The sequence below is a fragment of the Pezoporus flaviventris genome, unplaced genomic scaffold (genome assembly GCF_033815535.1).
Source record: "Pezoporus flaviventris isolate CSIRO_AGI_PZ_B2104156 unplaced genomic scaffold, CSIRO_AGI_Pfla_v1 ptg000213l, whole genome shotgun sequence".
NCBI lineage: Eukaryota > Metazoa > Chordata > Aves > Psittaciformes > Psittacidae > Pezoporus > Pezoporus flaviventris.
Window position 1 is genome coordinate 12,034,990 of NW_026892761.1, and position 20,362 is coordinate 12,055,351.

Genomic DNA, 20,362 nt, shown 5'->3' on the forward strand with positions numbered 1-20,362 from the left:
TCTGCTCACTCCAAAAGCAGTGTGTGCAGTCACTGCAGACGGTCTTCCCAGCACTCAGCTTTATAGAGAAGTCACCCACTGGGCCATCACAGCGTTGCCATGTTGCTGCACTGGGCCATCTCGTGCCACTTTCTACATTATCACATCACCACGTTCTGTGGCCTGGCTGCTGGCCACTGACAGCATCTCATCATTCCCTCCTGGTGGTGGGCAGCAAGTACAAGGGTGAGGAAGTTGGGTCCTGAGCTAACAGGGGGTACCTCACCGTATCTGACCACTGATTGGATTCAAGTAGGGTGCAAATGGAGCCCCTTGGGCAGCCATTTGGAGCTGCTCCTCCTCGGAGCAGTGGGTCTGTTGTTGGGGATGCCATCGAAGGGAACCCCTGGAGGCTGAGAGCCCTCCCTTGTTAGGTGAATGTGCACTTTGGATCACTGGCCATAAACTTCACGAATCAGCAGAATAGTGATGAATCCATGTGACATCCCGGATCTGTAGGTGATGTCAGTGGAGCTTTAACTGAGTTTGAACCATAAATGTCATTTGGCCTCAGTTTATAGTTTCTGTGACATTTAAATTGGTGTGGTCGGGAGGATGTCTATGCAGGAATTGTTAGTGAGGCAGGGATGTACCCCTTCTCCCCTGGGTGTGGTTTGACCTGCTCCTGGTCATAGAATCAAATAAAGCTGCAGGTGTGGTTGTGCTGGTAAAAAGATCCCCAAATCCACTTGCGTCTTCATCACTCTTAGCTGATCCTGGGGACATTAACATGGACAAACAAGATGAGAACAGAATATTCCTACAAGACACGACTTGAATTTATGTTTATTTTATATATATATATTTATATATATACCTTTGTATAGATTAAACCGGGTGGGATTTTATCATATACATTTTTTTGGTATAATACATGAGAAACAGGAAGAGGACCATAGCAAATATAAATCAGTACATTCCTTGAATGACCTCTTTGCCACACAGAGAATGAAAAATTGCATGCAATGGGCAGACAGAGTGAAATCAGTTTTATTAAAAACAAAACCCCAAAGACAATCTAGGTACAACTGTCAACAGAGGAGCAGCACTATATATGGCAAACCTGTATAAATTAAAAGTAAGTTCCACTCTGACATCTACTATGCTTTAAAGTGCAATGAAGCCTGATTTATTTACCTACAGAATACAGGAAAGATTACCCCCCTCTCCCCATTCCAATCTATCCCTAAAAAAAACCCAAAACCAAACCACAAACGAGAAAACAATAAAATAAATCTAAAGGATATACATTATCCACAGTCCTATAGAGATGCCTACATCTACTCAGTAGCACCAAGAATCTGATATGGGTGTAATTAAATCAATTAAAACTGGGGAGCAATGGGAATATCTTTTGCTGCTTTTGCAGACCTCCTGCCCTTCATTAGTGTCTTGGAGGGGAGGTGGCTCCTCTCCCTGTGCTGGAAGCCAAGGGGACAGTGTCCTGTCCTCTCTCCATCCCTGGCTGAGCTGTCTTGGCAGCAGGCTACAAACACAGACACACACACAGAGCACAGTGAGAGCAGCTGCAGGTTACACCAAGGGGATGTGATGGGAAGCTAGGCCGCACGTGTGCACACACAAGTGTCTGCACGTGGGTGCACGTGTGTGGAGGGAGCGGGACTGATCTATACAGAGGTGAAGGGTTGTGCGAGTCCAACACATGCCACGAGCCTCTTTGGTGAGAGGGTGATGGGAAGGGGAGAGAGGGAGAGAAAGGGACTCAGCACAGTCCTCCTCTTGCCAGCGTCTGGTTGTGTCGTCTTCCAAGGCCGGGGGCCTGTATGCCACAGTTCATCCGTCTCCACGTGCCACCTCTCAGCAGGCTTCAGTAACCAAAGGTCTCCTGGGAAGCATAGACCATGTAGAGGAAGCCGTCCTCATCCTTCTCTTGCTCGTAGATCTCCGAGATGGGGGTAGACACACTCACCATGCTGTGCTGGTTCACCAGCAGGAAGAAAGCCTGGGTGGGATTCAGCTGCAAGCGACGCCTGTGGGGGCAAGGGCAGGAGGGCTGGGGTCAAGCCACAGCATGTTCTGCTTCCCCCCCTAGCAACACTGTTCACATGGGGCCAGGCCTGCAGAGCTGCGACCTTCTCCACAGGCTCAGGACATGGTGTTCATTGCCCAGCTGAGCTGGTTGGGGCTCCAAGGCCTCCAGAGGCATGACTCTGCAAACCCCTTTCTCCAAGTGCTACTGACAAGGGCAAAGCAGGCAGGTGTGTTCCATAAGGATATGGAGGCACCCCTGCCCATGGAAGAGGCATTGGAACTAGATGACCTTAAGGTCCTTTCCAACCCAAATCATGCTAGTATTGTGTGATTCTATAAACAAAGGGGATTGGAGGTCACAGTCCTTCACTAGATGCTAAGAACCTGTCTCCCCCCCCCACCCCAAACAGTGTGTACCACAACACAAGGCTCCTATGGTTGTCATGTCCCCATCTAACCCTCAGCAGCTGCCTCTGCTTCATTCTCACCCCACGCCCTGCGTTCAGGACCCGTGGGCAAGGGCAGGTTCACAGCACACCAGCTGCAGCCACCGCACTCACCGGATTATTTTGACCAATTCACTCATGTTGACATGGTCTGGGACAAGGAACTTGGTCTTGTCCAACACTGGCAGCTGTTTCTCCCCTTTATAGCGTTCGATGATGACCTGGGGGGAAAGTCAATGGTAGGGTCAGCCACAGTTCACAGCACCCCAAGCACCGGCCTCAAGGTCAAGCACAAATCAAACTACACAAATGGGAAAGCTGAGGTGAGGCCCCGCTTTGCTTCGCCCTCCCAGGGAAACATAACAGAAGGACACAAGCAGTGCCCGTCAGCCTGGCTGCAGACAGCTCTTCAGCAAAAAGTCATCTCTGCTTGAGCCAGACGGTGGAAAGCATCCAGGATAAGTGAACTAAAGCACCAATTGCGCTGGCTGCCTGAGAAACAGCTGGTATTAGTGCATTGATTGGGCTGCCTCCCTGACATGCAGGAGATACGGCAGAGGAGTGAGGTTTATTTTAGCATCACTTTCAGACTGACCAAAACCATAAGTTTTGCTGGCTTGAGCTAAGGACTGAACTCATGGTGCACAGATGGAGACATTTTCCTTCCCTTTTTCAACCACAGCTCTGGGCTGCTGCTGTTCAGCATCAACCTGCTTGCTCAGGAAGAGCTGTGGATATTCCCAAAGGATATTCTGAGGTTTTAGTTTATAATATTTGTTATAATAGCTTATAATATTTACAGTTTTTAGAAATCACTGTGAAGCCACCCAAGGCTTTCCTTCAGAAAGGGGGACTTTGGATTTTGCCAGTCCCGCTCCTTACTTTCACACTGCAGTGTGCACACTCATGGACTCCACAAGAAATGAACTTTGTGGTGAGCTTCCAGGGCACGTCAGCACAGTGCCACCACGGGGAGAGCCCAGCTTGTCCTCCCCTATAGGAGGTCTTGCCTGGGAAAGCTTTTACCACATTCTGAAAGGGCTAAACAATGGTTTCTGTTCAGTTCTCCTGCTATTATAATTAATTAATTTCTTCTGTTAAGGAGTCTGCTGGCAGCTACAATTGCCATTCTAAACCAGCCTGGAAATGTACTATTTTTATTCCAAGGAATAAGGTGGCAGGCAGTTAAAATAAGTAATGATATCACTTATAAAGCTCAATCCATTCCATTACAGTGATACTCTGACTCACATCTCTCCAATAGAATCAATACCTACTTATTTTCTCCACAGAAAGACATTTGTATCCTAATCAGTTCGTTGTGCTCTCGGAGTTGAGACTCAACATTATTTTTCACTATAAACAGTTCTATAAATCATCTTCCCAGGTCTTTTCCAAAAATATATGGGAGACTGCAAATGCCTTTGGACAATGAGGGACGAGCCGCATGCAGGGACACGATCCCCACAAGATGGCTCTGTGGAGCCGAAAGGATCAGGAGAACCTCTGAGAACAGATTGCCCTTTCCATTCATCATCTGTGACACACACCAGCCTCTACCAGGAGCCGCAGCGTAACTACTGCTGCCTGTCCACACCGAAGCCAAATCCGACACTGGCTGGGATGCTGTGGTACCACCGGTGAGCTGGGAATGCCTGAGGAGTCCCCTGGAGCGCTGGGATGGGCACAGCTACACCGCAGGCAGCTCCCGGGTGAGTGGGGGCTGCGAGGCACCTGGGTGAGAGCTCTGCACCCAACGCCTCTGTGGAGCCCATCCTGGACAAAGCTCATGCAAGGGGAACCCAGGAGCCCGATGGCCAGGCAAGGAGCATATGAAAGCACCCAGGTGTCCACCGATGTATTCTCACATTGGACATGTCTCCTCTTGATACTGAGCAGGAATGCCAGAGAAAAAGACCAGGGAAAGCCAAGTATTGCTCCTTCAGCCCCTGTGCAAGACCGGGAGCTGATGAAAGAATGATTTTCTGCAACAGGTTATAGCATGCATTAGGATGCCCCTCACCAACCTGCTAACATCCCGTCCTCCCTGCAGAAGAAGGGTAAAGACAAAGAGAAGCAGAACCATCCTATTGTATTTCATTTGTCTTGCTTGGACATACGAATATTTTGGCTCTAAGGGGATGAACAGTCCCAAGGGGCTGGACACTCACAGCAGCCACATACACGGGCCCTGCTCTGGCCACTGAGAAACAGAGGCACAAAAGGGCAGCTCTGCAGCAACCTTTCCACACAGAGAGAGCCCTGTACGGTGGGGCTATGCCTCACTTCTCACTTCCATCTACCAGGAACAGAAGCAGACATCTCTCATTACCGGCCAGGTCCATCCACACAGGAAAGCCTCTCAATTAGTCCAAGAATGGGCCGAGAAGGATGTCCTGGCTGTTAAAGCAGCAGCTGCCTTGTGTCCTGAACAGACAGAAGGCCTCTCATGTAAAACAGCTCCAGGAGTTTCTGTTTCCAAGAACATGAGCTGCTATTTGGGTAACCAGCTATGGGAACAGGTGGCCAATGGACAAAACGTTCTTGTCCAGCTTGGAGGGAAATGCATGATCAAATGCTAATATTACATCCCTGTGGCCATAGGGCTTACATACAAAGCCACCTCTCCTCCTGCTTCGTGTTCCAAGCTGCTGCCTCATGCGAAAGGGTCACTCCGTGTGGGACACTGCTCTTGGTGTGGTGAGACCCCACCACAGGTCTCTGCAGAAACAACATGAGCTGGGCACCAGTGGAAAGGCTCAGGGCAGAGCCTTCAGTCCTGATCCCATCACAGAGGGGGCTTCAGTAGCATTTAAAAACTGAACCCCTGTTCTGGAGCCAGTCTGAAGAGGTAGAAAATGATTTTGGTAGGCAGTGGGGCTAGATCTAGCAGCCTAAGAGAGGTAAGGCTGCCATCGCCCCATGCCCCCAGGTTCAACCAGCAGCAAGGCACAGAATGCATTCCCAGTAGGCACATGCATGCAAATGCATGTGTGTAACACATACATACACATGGCCAGCCACAGAGATCACCACAGATGTGCAGAGCGCTCACACAACCACAGAGAGCACCAATAGTTCCATCCTGTCCCTCTCCAGCTGAGCGGGGTGAAGGTCCTTTAATGGCAATATCGACAGTAACCCTGTCCAAAAGGTGCTCTGGTCATGTCAGCCCTGGACACGGGGTCTAACAGCTCGCCAGAAGAGCCCCTCGCAGGAGCCCAGAGAGGGCTGTCCCACCAGCTCTCTCCCAACACGTGTGTGTGGTACAGCCCCTTCCTCAGCGGGCTCTGGAGACAGGACACAGATGCTCTTCCCTGGGCACAAAGCCAGGCCACTCACACTGCAAATCACCCTGGCCCTCTGTCACAGCAAAAAGGGTTCTGAGTGGAAACTGGAGATGCAGGGTGACGGCAGCAGCTGCAGCACAGCTTGCTGTGCTTTCTGCAGCAATAAGGGTGTGACCTGGGCCATCTTCTCCCCAGCTCCCTCTGGGCTGTGGGCTCAAACCCCTTTGCCAATTCCAAGTGCCTCCTTGAACCAAGACCTTCCTACAGGCAAGTTGCTGCACTGAACTGCTCAGACCCACAACTATGCCCTGCACCGTGTTGCAGTATGAGGCTTTGCTCAGGCCAAGCACTGAAAGCAACATACAGTGGACTCACAGGAACTTTGCTATGTAAAAGAGAAGAGACAGCATCAGACTTGATGTCAGGGTCTACCTGAGACCAGGCCTTTAGAGGTACCAGTGACACAAACACAGCTGGAGCCCCCAGGAGCCACTGAACAAAGAGGTTACTGGGAGGGCTCAGGTCTCTGCCATGGGTAATCCTACACGCACACAGCTCCTCAGACAGCCACACCAGTGGATGGACCCTGATGACACAGAAGCCTTCTCCTAGGGCATGCGGTGGTTGACCCCAACACAAAGAGCAGCAGCCCAGCTCAATTCTCCCACCATCGTTCAGCCAGGCTGGTAAAATTCTGCATGCTGATGCAGAGCTCTGGCTCCTCCTGTTCATTTCCCAGGCAATACACATTTGTGTAGAGGCATTTGATATATGTGTGCATATTTTATGTACAACTTATTTCTAGCCTGTCTTTATTGCTAGAACTTCAGGCATTGTGATTAGCTCTGCCACAACTCCGGAGAAATGCAGACCTAGTCTGATGCCATGAAATCCACGTTAAAAGCAGTGATCAGTAAGTGTGCAGATGATATGGCATACTGGTACTCACTGTGCTGCAAAGGTCAGCTCTGCCGAGCTGACAGCACATGGAAAAGAAGGAAGAGAAAGAATTCTTTTTGCTAGATGCTGTGCTAGAATCAAAAGAAAACCAGGAATGGGCTAGTGTGTGCTAAGAGTACTTTTAGACATTAAGCCTTGAAGGCTAAATATTGATTGTATGCAATTCTAATCCAAAGCTGAGGGAGCTGAATTAGGGACATATCCCACTTTTTGGTCATACATGCTATGGTATTGCAAATACTAACTCAAGCAATTCCCAAGTATATTATTTCACTAAGTTCTTCATCTTCTCAGGAAGAGAAACAAATACTAATACTTAGCTAGGACACCACAAGCACACTCACAGCCAAAGAACAAGACAGCATATTAAGTCTGACATGGACAGGAAGAACTGGAGTCAATTCATGGAGTCTTCATGGAGCACATGTCAATAACAGGTAATGGGAAAGTACAGAAAGTGTGTGACTGTTGGTTGTGGTGTGAATTATTCTAACAGGGTCTCTGCTTTCAGTATAGCAAAGATCATCTCATACATCTTTCTCTGGGCAGATGCAGACAAATCCTTACCAGGTTATCCAGGAAAAGCCAAGTAGCTACTACAGAAAACAAACAAAACCCAACCCGCACAAAGCTGTATTAGCTTGGAAGGAGATTTGAGATCAGCTCAGCTCCTTGCCTCTAGGGCAGGTGTGAAGCGTAGGAGAAAGGCTGCACTTTGCATTGCTCAGAATGCAGCTGGCATGCACCAGGCATGGGAGGCTTATGGAGCATCCCGTATTGATTCTGCGGAACAAGGCTTTGTAACCTCTGTGGCTGGCTGGTGGAGGCAATCCAGCAGCAGCACAGAGGGGTCATGAGAACAAAGGCTAACACAGAACAGTGGGAACAACTTACCGGGATTTTGTTGGGATGCTGCTCTCGGATCTGCTGCACTTCTTTACAACGATCCGCTGGAGAGAAAGAAGCAAAGAAGCAGAGTTAGAAACATGTGGCTGTGCACGCTCAGGCAAACCCAGGGTGACCACCCTGCAAACCACAGACAAAGAGGGACACTGCTAAAGAAATGCACATTCTGCTCATGAGGCCTTTTCTGACCAGTCTGCAGCAGGGAGATGGTCAGGAGATGTCAGCTTCAGTGATCAGACCTTAATGGCTTCCTACCACCCCAGTCACCTCCCAAGGCAGGGACGTACTACCCTGCCCAGTAAAACTGGGCAACACACATGGAAACCAAATGACTGAAGTGAGCCCACAAAGATAACAAAACTGTATTCTTACATCTGCCTTAAGTGAATGCAGCTCATGGCCATCAGTGCTGGGCAGCAGCACAGCTTCAGGGGCTCAGCTCTGGAAGTTCAGGCTCTGTGTCTCCTGGCTGCTTCCCCAGAGGAGAGGAGTCTCTAACTGGGGCTGGGTTTTAGCCATTTCCTTCTGCCCTTTGTACACTTCCAAGCACTATCTGGCACAATGCCTCAGTCCAAAAGAGATACACCTTGCCAAGGAGGGCTCCTTCACTATCACAGACCTACAACAGCTACTGGCCTGACAGAAAGTACTTCTAGACCTGTTGTGGAAACAGGAAATGAAACTTAAGCAAGGAGATGACCCAGGTACTAAAAGATCGTTTTTCCTGCAGTTGCTCTTACACTTCCCAACCCATTTTCCTCTGGAGTTCATCTGACACACACAACAGGCAGCACATAAAAGCCTGTATGCTCTTTGAGCTTACAGGAGAAATTCAAATGCCCCCCTGATTGTTTTATCAGAGGGCCCTCCACTTACCACAATCCAAAGCAGCAGGAAAGAGAGGACAAATCCCTGCCAGGACCAGCTATGTCTGTGTGTGCTCCTCCTGCGACACTACAGACCTATGCTCCTCCTTTGCATTACCATTACCCTGGGAAGTGCTTCACAGCCCACAACAGCTCATCTGAAGCACCCTGGGGAAGCAGTTTCATGGATCACAGCAGGTAAAGCCAAGGGTGAAGGCCAACAACTAAGGACCACCTCGAAATGCAAGATCTGGGTCTTGCAGGATCTGTGTCTTGCAGGATCTGTGATGGGATCCTCCTGTCACTAGCACAGCACCCTCTTCAAGCCTGACCCCCCTGAACTGCTTCACACAGCCCCAGTTCCTCAAACCTACCAGGAAAGGGCAGGATAAGTGAATGTGTTTGAGTGCGTTTTTTCCCCACAAACATTAAGCATTTCTTCTCTAACCACTTGCTAAAATCCTATTTTTTATAAATGGAAATTGTTTAGATGCTACTTCGGGAACACATTGGAGTGTCTTTTGGGACACAACTACAAAGTCACCAGATCACAGAGGCTTTTAAGTACTTAATTATCTTTTTAAGAGAATGAAGGGAAATCATCTCTCTGCTAGGAATTGCCACACTTTTCTGCTGTAGGACTCCATGGGCTAGCAAGACAAAGCAAGATTATTTGGATTTGATGGAAAATTCAGGCATTTTTTGTTTGGGGTTTTGTGACTGAAGATGTAGTTCCCCATGTTTTCTTTTCATCATATCCAGTGCTCCAGGGCACCCAGATTTATCCTTGTCGAGGCCATTTTCCCCGGAGGTCCGAAATCAGCAAGGAGTTAGGCAGCAATCGGCATTGCATGTGACACTGGTACAGCAATGGCTGAAGGACACAGTGACAGAAAACATCAAGCACACAAGCAACGAACACACAGGACAGCATCTGACGGGCTGGAGATCCAGAGCACGAGTGGACAACACTTGCCAGCATAAGCACTTTAGGCTCAGACTTGCTGGGTATTAACAGAGCCTGCAGAAAGCTGTGTCCTCATGGCTGGAGGGTCCGTGCTCCAGTATCCACCCTATCCTGTGCCATATCTGGTAAGATGGCCATCTGGCCTCTGGCTGTCTGGTAAGACGGCCATGTGGATGAACCCCCCAGACATCATGCATTTCCCTGTAGGGTCACAGAACTTTTTGTATATAATTATGAGAAGGGTCTGAGAAGCAATTTGCTGAAGGTAAGTTGTCAGCCTTTGCATGTTACGATGGCTAGTGATATACATAACCTCAGAGCACCCAAGTGGTCTCGGCTGCATGCACCAAAAGGCAGCCTGATACCCCACCTTGCCCCCTGGAAGCACCACCAACTCCAGCTCAAGGGTTTCTTCCAGGTCTCACTGCCTCTACACTCAGCAGAAATCAAGGGCAGCAGCCACGAGTGACAAAGCTCTCAACCAGCCCCAAGTCCCCTGACCCACTCTTTAAGACCTGCCATGTGCCCAGGACCTGGTCCCTCAGGTCAGATGTGTGCAGAGCTTTTGCCCTGAGGACTGATCTGCAGCTTACCACAAGGTAATGACAGCTGGTGCCACTTTACTCAAAGGCTGCAGGATCCCTTCAGCAGGTATGTGTGATTGCAGCTACAAGCAGCTAAGCTCTTCTTCCTCTGCCCAGGGGATGCCTATTTCAGAAACTTCATTCTTGAAGGCAGCTGGGATCAACCCCAAGATCCAGGCAGAAGTTTCCAGGCCATTGGAAGTTCTGCTGAGGAGCACGCTCAGTCCCATCCTCCAGCCTTTGGGTGGAGGTCCAACCAGACAGGCTTGGGAACCAAGAGAATCTGTCCTGCCTCAAATGCTGCACAAGGGTAATTTCTGTGCACACCACAGTTCAGGTGCTAGAGATCTCCTGCAAGAAGTAGGTGATGGTCACCCACAACCTCCTCAGCTGGGAGTGGGACCTAGAGGTTGGTCCTCTGTCTCACATCTTCAACATCAAGTAGCAAAGAATGGCTATAAATACCACCTTTAATGTCATGTATCTGTAGTCTAAGTCACAGGAATAAAGAACCATTAAAGGGGGCTCAAGAGAGACATGGTGGAGATGCCAGCCTGGCACCCAGGCTCATGCCACGTACAGCACTGCAGGCAGGTTGCTCGCAAATTACAACTGTGCTATTTGAGGTTAAGACTTTCCCCCTTCCTGTAGCACCTGGCCACAGTTAATCCTAAGCCTATATGTAAAGGGACCCACAACTGTTTGTACAACCCAGTCCCTATCTGCATTTTTCTCTTTGGCCCCTCCTTGCTAAACACCTGACTGCAGCAGCTCAGGGCCTCCAAGCAGGATGGCACAGAGGAGCTGAGGCAGGATTCCAGACCTGCACACAGGGGGAATAGCACTGTGCCTGCTCCACATCTGCTGCGAGAGAAGCTGGGCTTCTCCCCACTGCCGGGATGTGAGAGCTCAAGATGGCAGCAAGATAAAAACCACACCCTTTCCATTAGTTATTCCTAGCAAAAATTCACTGCTGGGGCCTATGAAAGACAGGAGTATTTTTGTAGCATTACATATGCCACAGAAATTGCCTGTTTCTCCTCCAACTGCTGTTTCAACCGTTAAGTACCCACAGCAAAGCTTGCAAATTGCCCAAAACACCAGAATCTCAGCTGTTTTTCTTAACTGAGGTCCTTCCCAAGCTGTTCACCCAAAGACGTGGGCACACCATGTATCCCATGGCAATGAGGGATGGGCTGGTTATGGCAGTTAAGAACAGCAGAAAATTTTAAGCCAGACTTCCAAACATGAACCACTTTATCAGCAGCGTCCATTAATGCGTGCTATGGGAGAGTGCTGTGCTGGGTGCTGTGCACACACAGGACACAAGGACAGCCCTGGATGCAAAACAGTTTAATCAGACAAAAAGTACAGATGGTGGAACAGAAGGAAAACACATGGCAAGTTCTCCAGCAATGCAGTTGTGATGGACAGCATTTTTCAGGAGACACTGGACAAACACTGGTACTGCCCCGGGGCAGCAGATGGACTCTACAACCAGCCCTGTTGCCTGTGACCAACAGGAATGCTGTTAAGAAAACACCATGAAGAAAAAAAATACCACCTGGAAAGGTCATCAATGTGCTACCAGGTCAACAGCTCCTGAGCTGAGCAAGAGCTGTGTGAAAAGCAAAGAGCAGAAATTCACCAAGCCAGCTACTGCCTCTCCCTGTGGTCCGTCCCACGACTCACGGTCCAGCCCTCCATGGCATGAAGGGAGTGTGCAGATTTCCCTGCCACTGACAGCAGGCCGCCAGCCCTGTCGCTTTCTCACTGCCCTCCACAAGACGCTGGCAGCCAGCTTAGGGGTGGAACCACCTTGGATCTGAAGCAGATGCAAAAATGAACATAGTTCTTCAAGAAGCTGCTGTGGTCTGTCCCAGGGCAGAGGGTTGCTGGAACCTGGTCCTCTCTCCAGGGGAGTTTCTGTGAGGAGGAACTGGATGGTTTGAAATCAGGGCATGTCTGGGATGAGCTGGCAACTGCTGAAGACACAGGGAAGTTATGCAGGTCATTCCAGATGCACATCCATAAATACTTCTGTGGTGTCACACCACCCTAAGGCCCACACCTCACCACCAGGAAGTGCACCCTGTGTATGCGTCCATGGCTCACACCACAGCTGACCTGACCTGTCCTTGCCCAATGCTGGAGGGCTGGTTGGCAGGCCTGTGGCGCTGCAGGAGGAACAGGAGGAGACTCCGCATCCAGGAAAGGAGGGCAGAGCTCAGGAGGCCAGCTGTGTCCTGTCAAGGCTGTCCTTGCTGCTAAGAAAAGGCTGTTGTCTCAGGCTACGCAGGACAGCAGCAGTGCAGAAACCTGACTGTGATTCTGATCATTGGTTGTATTTTAGTTCTTCTGTCTGCAAAGAAGAGAGGGCTCTGGACAGGATGAACGACCTGGGAACAAATCTACACTGGTTTGAACTTCGTCTCTGATACAAAGTGTGTCCCTGCAACGTGGCGTAGGTAGAGCCTGGTGCTCTGCTGTCACAGGAAGGTATGAACATGAACGTGGAGCAACTGATGAGGTCTGCAGGACTATCCCTTTGTTGTTACAACTTCATTACAAGATGCTTGATGTCTGGCAGGGTTTCTGAATACCCAGCTCCTAGAGCCCTGAGAGTGCAGAGGGATCTCAGCAGTGGTTATTTGTGTATCCCAATCTTCCTGCCTGCTTGACAACGGATTTTAAAAGACAAACAGGAACCACTTTCATTTTTTTTTTTTTTCAGTTTCAAAATATATCTGAATATAATTGAACCTGACTCCAGGAATGACTATTTGTATCCGGCAAATCCATGATAAGGGCTCAGCTCGTGACCAAGCAGAGCTGCACAACAACCATGAAGTCTAAATTCATGTCAAGACACACACACTCTGGATGCACAGTACCATGTCACCCCTGCCGGAGGCCATGCAGGATGAGCAGTGGGCCTCCAGCATTCAAACAGCTTTAAAGAGGGCTTTCAACTCACTACACCTCCTGAGCATGGGAGGCAAATGGGCAATGCCGTCTGTGCCATGTTTGGATGGCATACTGAGTACTTACATCAGAGTTCCAGATAAGGAATGGGTTTATTTTGCTCAGTGTTTAATCACAGTTCACTAGCCTTGGAAAAAGAACAGGAAGTTCCCTCTGCATGAGCCTCTGGAGATTGTCCTCTGAGGGCTTCCCTCTAGCTTTTGGTTGACCTTTTCTTCTGTCTTGACAACCTTTGCAATTATAAACCTCTAAGACAGGAGAGATGCACTCCAATTTCTCAGAACTACTCACAACACTTCAAATTGCTCAAAGAAGTGGCACTCCTGACAGAACTGTGTTTTAAAATGCAGAACACCACGTGTGCATGCACAAAGAGAGTTCGCACAGCCCAGGACATCGCTATTTGTGCACAAACAGGCCTGGACATGCACAGATCTGCAGAGTCTATTTGGAGAGATGTGCCAGACACAAGAGTCTTCGACTTACTCCTTTATTGTCTCTCACAGGATATTTCCAAACTGCCTTCTGAAGACAAAAGGCAACAAACGACTGCAGGACCAGAGTCAAGAGTCTTTATGCACTGCAGGTCAACCACAGAACACCACCCAAGAAGGTGACACCTCCCAGGGGACTCTGGGTCTGGCCAAGGAAGGAACATAGAAGCCAGTGGAGGTGACTTGTCTGTGGCTCATGGCTACCCGATGACAGGCAGCCAAGACTACGGATTCATCAGTCTCCACCTGCCTGGCTCAAGGGGACATCTGAAGTTCTTGTAGCGAAGAATTAAGTAAAAGCAAAGGACACGCAGGTTTTGTTATCCTGGCTGCCAGTCAGTTTTGTTACATAAAAGAATAATAATTAAAAACCCCAGTATTTGTGGTCTCTGTGTCTAGCTGGCATTAGCTCTGGATGTTTGTGCAGTTCTTCTCATACCAGCATTTTCTTCAACACTGATAATTAACCACACATCAAAACACGTCACAGAATGTTCTCAGTAATTAATACAAGACAGGCAGCTAAGCATCAACTTGCAGCAGCAGCCTCACTTCAAGGAAGCCCAGCTCTTAAAGCACAACTGCTAGAGCATGACTGCTGCAAGCACAGAGTCTGAGGACAAACTGACTGATTAACCAACCTCACATCAGGACACTTTTCCAAGCCACCAACAAGCAAAACTGTTATGACAAGCACAGGATGGTGTGTGAGACATGACAACTCAGCCACTGCTGGTCTTTCAACTCATAAACACAGCTTACACAAAGGTGAGTCCCCAGAGAAGGAAGCACTCTTCCCCAAAGCTAAGAGGAGAATTCAGCTCCACACACTGCCATCATCTAGTGCTGCCTTTCCTCTACAGAGAGGTGGCTTCCCAGAACTAAATGCAGATCTCCCAGAGTGCTGAGCCTGGGATGAGAATACTCAGCCCAGAGAGGGTAAGGTTAAACCTCTAAGTTTGTCACCAAGCCAAGGCTCCAGCTGCCCAACCCGACACAGCGTATGTGTCTCACTGCAAGTGCCTCCATTTCAGCAGGATGCTGGGGCACAAGGCCAGCTGACACTCAGTGAGCCAACTGGTCTAGGTTTAAGGTCCATGGCTGTCACCACACTGGCTGAACACTGCGCTGAAAACAAAGCTTGAAGCCTCTTGTCAGCCTTGCAACAGGGAGCAGCCAATTCAAAACAACCCCTTCAAGAGCAGTGGGAGGCGCGAGCACTGCCTAACACTCCTGAGGACTCACGTCTTTACAGGAAGCACAATGGTGGTGTCAGGCTGCTGCATGATCGTTGCAGCCAGGACACCCTGTTCCTCTGACACAAACCACAGCTTTGTTCTGGGAATTGTTCTGGGTTCCTACGAAGGATCTGACTACACAGAAGACAGCCACCTCAGTGGCTACAGCCAGGCCCACCACATGAATGCTGAGGGTTACTGCTGGATTTTATACCCCTATGCACCCAAACCAAAGATGCTCTGCTACAGACATGCCAAAGACAGAACCAGGTCACAGAGCATCACCTTGTCACCACTAACAGCACTCCAAATCACAGGAGAGGTCAGCTCTCGGTGCTCTCCACACACGGCTGGCTCAAAGCCCTGGTGTTTCCCAGCAGTCCCTTTTTCACATCCTCAATGATGAATTTTATTCAGGATACACCCAAGGCAAAGCAGATGAACAAGCAGAAGGAGACAATGGAAAAAGAAACCCCCAAAATACAAAATGGGGGAAAACATGCACTGAGGAAAGTAGAATCTTCAGTATGGGGTGGCAGAACAAGACCTAAGCAAGCCACTTGCTGTGAACCTGGAGCCTGGGTGCCTTTTAGTAAAGCACCACATTCCTGACTGCCTTTTGTCTGGTTGTTTTTAGAACCGCTCCACTTCTGTAAAGTTTTGAAGCCTTAAAAATCAAGGCCTGCTGAGGGTACAGCGTCACTGCTGATGTTTTCCATCAGCCCTCTCCAACTGCATCGTAAACAATCACTTCCTGCCCCTGTTGTGTAATGATCTGAAGACAAAAACAAGCTGTATTTACTTTCTCCGACTGAGCAACTCCAGCCCTGACCCAAAGCAAGTGTGGGCGCCAGGCCTCCTCCTCCTCCCCCTCCCTCCTGGCTGAGCTCTGCAGACCAGTCAGCTGAGAGAGCAAAAGGGCAGAGGAAAGTACACAGAAACAAGGAGCACTTGCAGTTGCCGGCACCAAACTCCCTCACCCCCTCCTTCCCTCCCAGGCTATTTTAATCCTGCTTTCTTTCAACTACTCTGAGCCTTGGATTTTGTTTTCCTTCTGGCTCATATGAAGCCTGGGCAACCTGCAAAGATAAACCAGGTTCCTCCTGACCATAATAAGCTGATTCTCACCAGTTTAACAGCAGGTAGTTACTAAGGGTCACTAAGGACTTACTAGGACTCTACTTCTTTTAATATATAGCTCAAGAGAACAAAGCAGGGTCCAAACAAGCGTCCCAGGGCACCCAGACTTCCCTTGTTTGTGCACGTTCCCTTGGCTCAGTTGCTGTGGCAGGAGAAGGCTGCATAAGCATTCAAGGCCTGGAAGGTTGTGCCAATAAATTACCAAATATTTACAGTTTCCAAGAGAGCAACGAGGGGTTGGGTCAGCAGGAAAAAGCTCCAGTTTTAAAGCTAACATGGGAAGCACGCCCTCACCTGCCTTTGGACAGCATCGGACACAAATCAAGGCCTCATCTGGCATGAATACACCGATTTCAGCATTATTTAGGCAGTAAAGCTCAACCAATAGCCCCCTTGGGATGTAACTTGCCAGAAACATGAACCTTTCCCAATGCCAGCTGGCAAAGGTCAGGTGAAACAGCAGTTGATGTTTCATCTGATTTCATTATCGGATCTGGCAATCCAATCTGGGAACTTATGTGGTCACCGTCTTGTCGGTTTGAGTTTTCATTTTGAGTTTCCCCACCATGTACTTTAACAAAGGGATGGGTGTGACGGAAGCCTTCATTCTTTTGGTGTCAAGAACAACGAGAGAGGGTGTATCAAATTCTTGAAACAATAACTACTCTAAGCTTAAGGAGATGGGGGGGATGGAAGGTAATTTTTGAAGAGGTCATCGTGCTCTGACAGTCCAAAGTGTACAGACTGGAGCTAGGGCAGGAGTGAAACAAGAATCGCAGAAGGTTTGGGCTGGAAGTGGCCTTAAATACCACCTAGATCTAAAATTATTTACGTCCCGACTCCTACCCTCGCCCTGCAGACTTCAGAGCTCCTTGTAACCGACACCCCACCCCAGTCGCCCCAATTGCTCGGGTGGATGCATACACAAGACATGACACAGGACGGTGACAGCTCAGCAACCACACTCGGGCTCTCCGGCAGCCCCCCCACCCCGTGCTCACGCGGCCCGTTTTGTTATCCTGTGCTTTGTAAAAACGGAGCTTATCGAGGGGGAGCGACCGAACCCGGGCTCCTGCACCCCACTAACCCCGGCAGGGCTCAGCGCTGCCCGCGCTCGGGGCTCGGTACATTTGGGGGTCTCCGCCCGCCCGCACAAGACCAGCGGCGGGGATGACATCACCGCGCGGCGGCCGCGGCACCGCCCGCCCCTTGCCGCGGAGCCCGGCGGAGGCCGAGCCCCCGGCCCCGCGGGGCCTCCCCAGCCTCCCCCCGGCCCGGCCCGGCCCGGCCCGGCTCACCGAAGGTGCGGCGCTGCTTGAAGGGCCGGTCCGACGGCATGGCGGCCAGGGCGGCGCGGCCCGCGAGCGGCTCCTGTCGCGGCGCGGCCTGCGAGGGCGCTGCGGCGGAGGGGGTCACTGACGTCACCGCGGCACGCCCGGAGGGGCGGGGCTTGTCTCGGCTCGGCTCGCGGCGGGGGAGGGAGGAGCCCCGCCCACCCCACCGCGCCGTGCCGGGGCGGGACGCGGGAGCCCCGGCGGCAGCGCGGCTCTGCCCGGGCTGAGCGAGCAGCAGCTGCTGACCTCCGGCCTTGCCCCACGCTAGCCCCGGGCTGCGGCCGCCGGAGATGCCCGCAGGACGGAGGTGTCGAGACTCCAGCGCGTGGTGGCTGCTGCTTCCGGAGATCCCGGCTCTGGCGTCCCAGCGCAACCGCCGGCACTACGAAGGGTCCGCACGTGTCCGGGAGCACAGACCACGGGCCCGGTTCTGAGCTTCCTCAGCGCACAAACCCAGACACAAACCGACCCCATCGGGGTCACTGGATACCTGCAATTCCCATGGCTGCCTCCATCATTTCCCAACTAACGAGTCCCTTGTTTCCTGCATTCAGAGCTGCATTTATGCTGAATATTTTAAAGACTACAAATAGGGCAGGCTGTTTCTGAATAAATGAATCAAAACCACACAGAACCAAAAATACACGGAATGTCAGCATTCCATGGAGAACAGTGTTTAACATCCCTCCTCAGTGTAGGTACACTGCAACCAAAGCCGCATTCTGCCAACAGTGTTTTATTGCTTACAGTGAACTGGCACAAAACACAAGTGAATGCAGAATATTAAAGGATTAAGTACAGCCTCAGTAAAAAAAAAAAAGCATCTGTTAAAAACTGCTCCAATTATTGAAAGTGTCACCAATTAAAAATAGGTTTAAGTATAACCAAATTCTCTTCTCCTCTTAGAGCTCTCCAAGAAAGGAAACAATTACTTTCATGGCTAACATCATGGATTTTCCTTGACCAGGCAGTAGCAGTAGTTAAACAAACACAGATGTGTATGGAAGACTCTTCAGAGTCACTTTTATAATTAGGATACAAGTAGAGATGTTTCCAATACAGGTCCTTTTAATCAGAAAACACGTAAGGGAAAGCAGTAATGTTGAATGAGGCACGGCAAGGTGGTCAACTTTACAGACTGCATCCTCAGGCAAGGCAGTTTTATTACTATTAAGTGTAAACCCCTTTCTGATGAGAGGCATGAGGAATTTATAATTTAGTGGTTTGATCCCTGATTTTATCCATGCAGACTGACTTCATTGCAGGACTGGGATCATGATTCCACAGATTATTCATACACCTGGAAAAGGAGAAAAGACTCTGGTTCATGGAAGCTCTGGAGCTTCCAGAATGTTAATGTACTTACAGAAATGGGACATGGATCAAGGAAGTTCTAATATGGCAGAGTGTGATTTATACACTACTTCCTTCAGCCCTCAGCCTTCCTGAAAATTCTTGCACACACTAATACCTCTTCTGCCTGTTCCTGCTGCTGTTGTTGGCAAAACTTCTTATTTAAGGAGGTGCACTTTGTATCAAAAAAAACCTGAATCAGTCAAAGGTTTTGAGAGGATAGCAGAAACCAGCCATGTCAACCCAGCAGCAGCAAGCTGTCCTAACATGACCTGTGATCAACAACCAGGTTGACACATGACAGCATTCCTACAGGGTAAACACCACTGATAATAAGTACCTCTAGGTGCTTGTGAAACCTTGCTAAGCGGAGGGAAATCTCCATGAAGGAATCCTGCAGTCCTGGTAAAGGAAGTGTATTTTTGTCAACAGAAATGGTGCTGATGCTCAGGCTCACTGCCCCTGCACAACCCAGCTACCACAGCTTTTCCTACACATCATTCTGGTTCAAGGAGCTGCTTTAGCTCTACCAACATAAGGCGAGCCTATGTTGTGTAACTATCTATGCCAGACTTTCATCCCCTAAAGGTGTAGCTATACATAACAGTGTTTAGACAAGATCAAACATAAATACCCTGTTGGTGGAGTGCTGCACAGAGCTCCGCCACCTCCGGCAGACAGGGTTGCTTAGGAGGGTGCTGCAGCAAACACAAGCTGAAGCAGCTTAAAAGAGCTGCTCTCAGATCCACAGGTGAGTTTCTACAGGCCTAGCTCTGGCAGTGTGAATGTTATCACCTTCATTCCTCTGCCAGAGCCTTACCTCAGAGCAGTATCAGCACAAGAGAGCATGTCCTTGGGCCTCAAGTGCTGCTGTTCACAGTTCAGAGCCACCCCTCAACCATGAGCTCGTTAACGCATTAGGGATTGGTTTCCACATCTCAGCAGCAGATGCCTCCTCTGCCTTCAGAGAGGAATCCATCCCAACAGGCTTCTCCAATTAGGCCAGTCTCCTACCACAACACAAAGCAGCACTAAGGCGCAGATCACAAAGGTTAGTCACGTCCTCCTTTGAACCACTTCATCAGGATTTCTGGTTAGACAAAAGAACTATAATGCTTATTTTTCTGCCCTTTCTCAATTAGACAATAATTTTACCATACAAGTAACTAGGCCCAGTCTCAGCAAACAGGACAAGAAGTCAAACTTCACCCCATCTCTTTCTTGACCCTCTTTATGATACCTCAGGAAAAGTGAAATCCTCCTTGCATACAGCGAAATCCCAACTTGCATACAGAGGAACTGCTTCCAGTCAGATCTCTGAGACTCTCTGATGCTCCAAATAAGCCACTTTGTCTCCATGGTAATTATTTATATGGAAGCTGTTGTTCTTCAGTCTCATCTACCCTTCCCCTTTTGAAAAATACTGAATTAACTTTGAATGCTGGTGTGAAAGTAGCACTAGCCTGGCATAAGCAAGGCCCTGCTCTGACGAGATGGATTTGACAAGCTCCTCCAGACTCCAAAACCACTTTCTTCAAGACCCCGTCATTCAAATTCCTATTTCAAGTCAGACTGCTAACAGTCCTTGAAAGATAAAGCATAAAACCCCCCAAACCAGCTCCCAAACCCCAATCAATCATCACAGAGCAAGACCTCCGTAATATCACTGCAAGTTTATAGTCTCAACACAATGCAGAAAAAGGGCGCAATTGTGGTTCTAGAGCTTCTTTGTTGAAAAAAAACAAACACCTCAACACTCTGTCCCAGA

At 49.5% G+C, this 20,362-nt stretch overlaps 1 protein-coding gene across 1 annotated transcript; it reads right to left on the reverse strand.

Moving 5' to 3' along the window:
* Nucleotides 1-813: 813 nt before the first annotated feature.
* On the reverse strand, nucleotides 814-17,354 carry MAP1LC3A (microtubule associated protein 1 light chain 3 alpha). The gene is made up of 4 exons (XM_061442078.1): nucleotides 17,206-17,354; nucleotides 7,622-7,677; nucleotides 2,592-2,698; nucleotides 814-2,030 (listed from the first exon to the last, which is right to left on the reverse strand). The coding sequence occupies exons 1-4, from the start codon at nucleotides 17,243-17,245 to the stop codon at nucleotides 1,868-1,870; spliced, it is 366 nt and encodes a 121-aa protein (XP_061298062.1). The 5' UTR covers nucleotides 17,246-17,354; the 3' UTR covers nucleotides 814-1,867.
* Nucleotides 17,355-20,362: the final 3,008 nt, after the last annotated feature.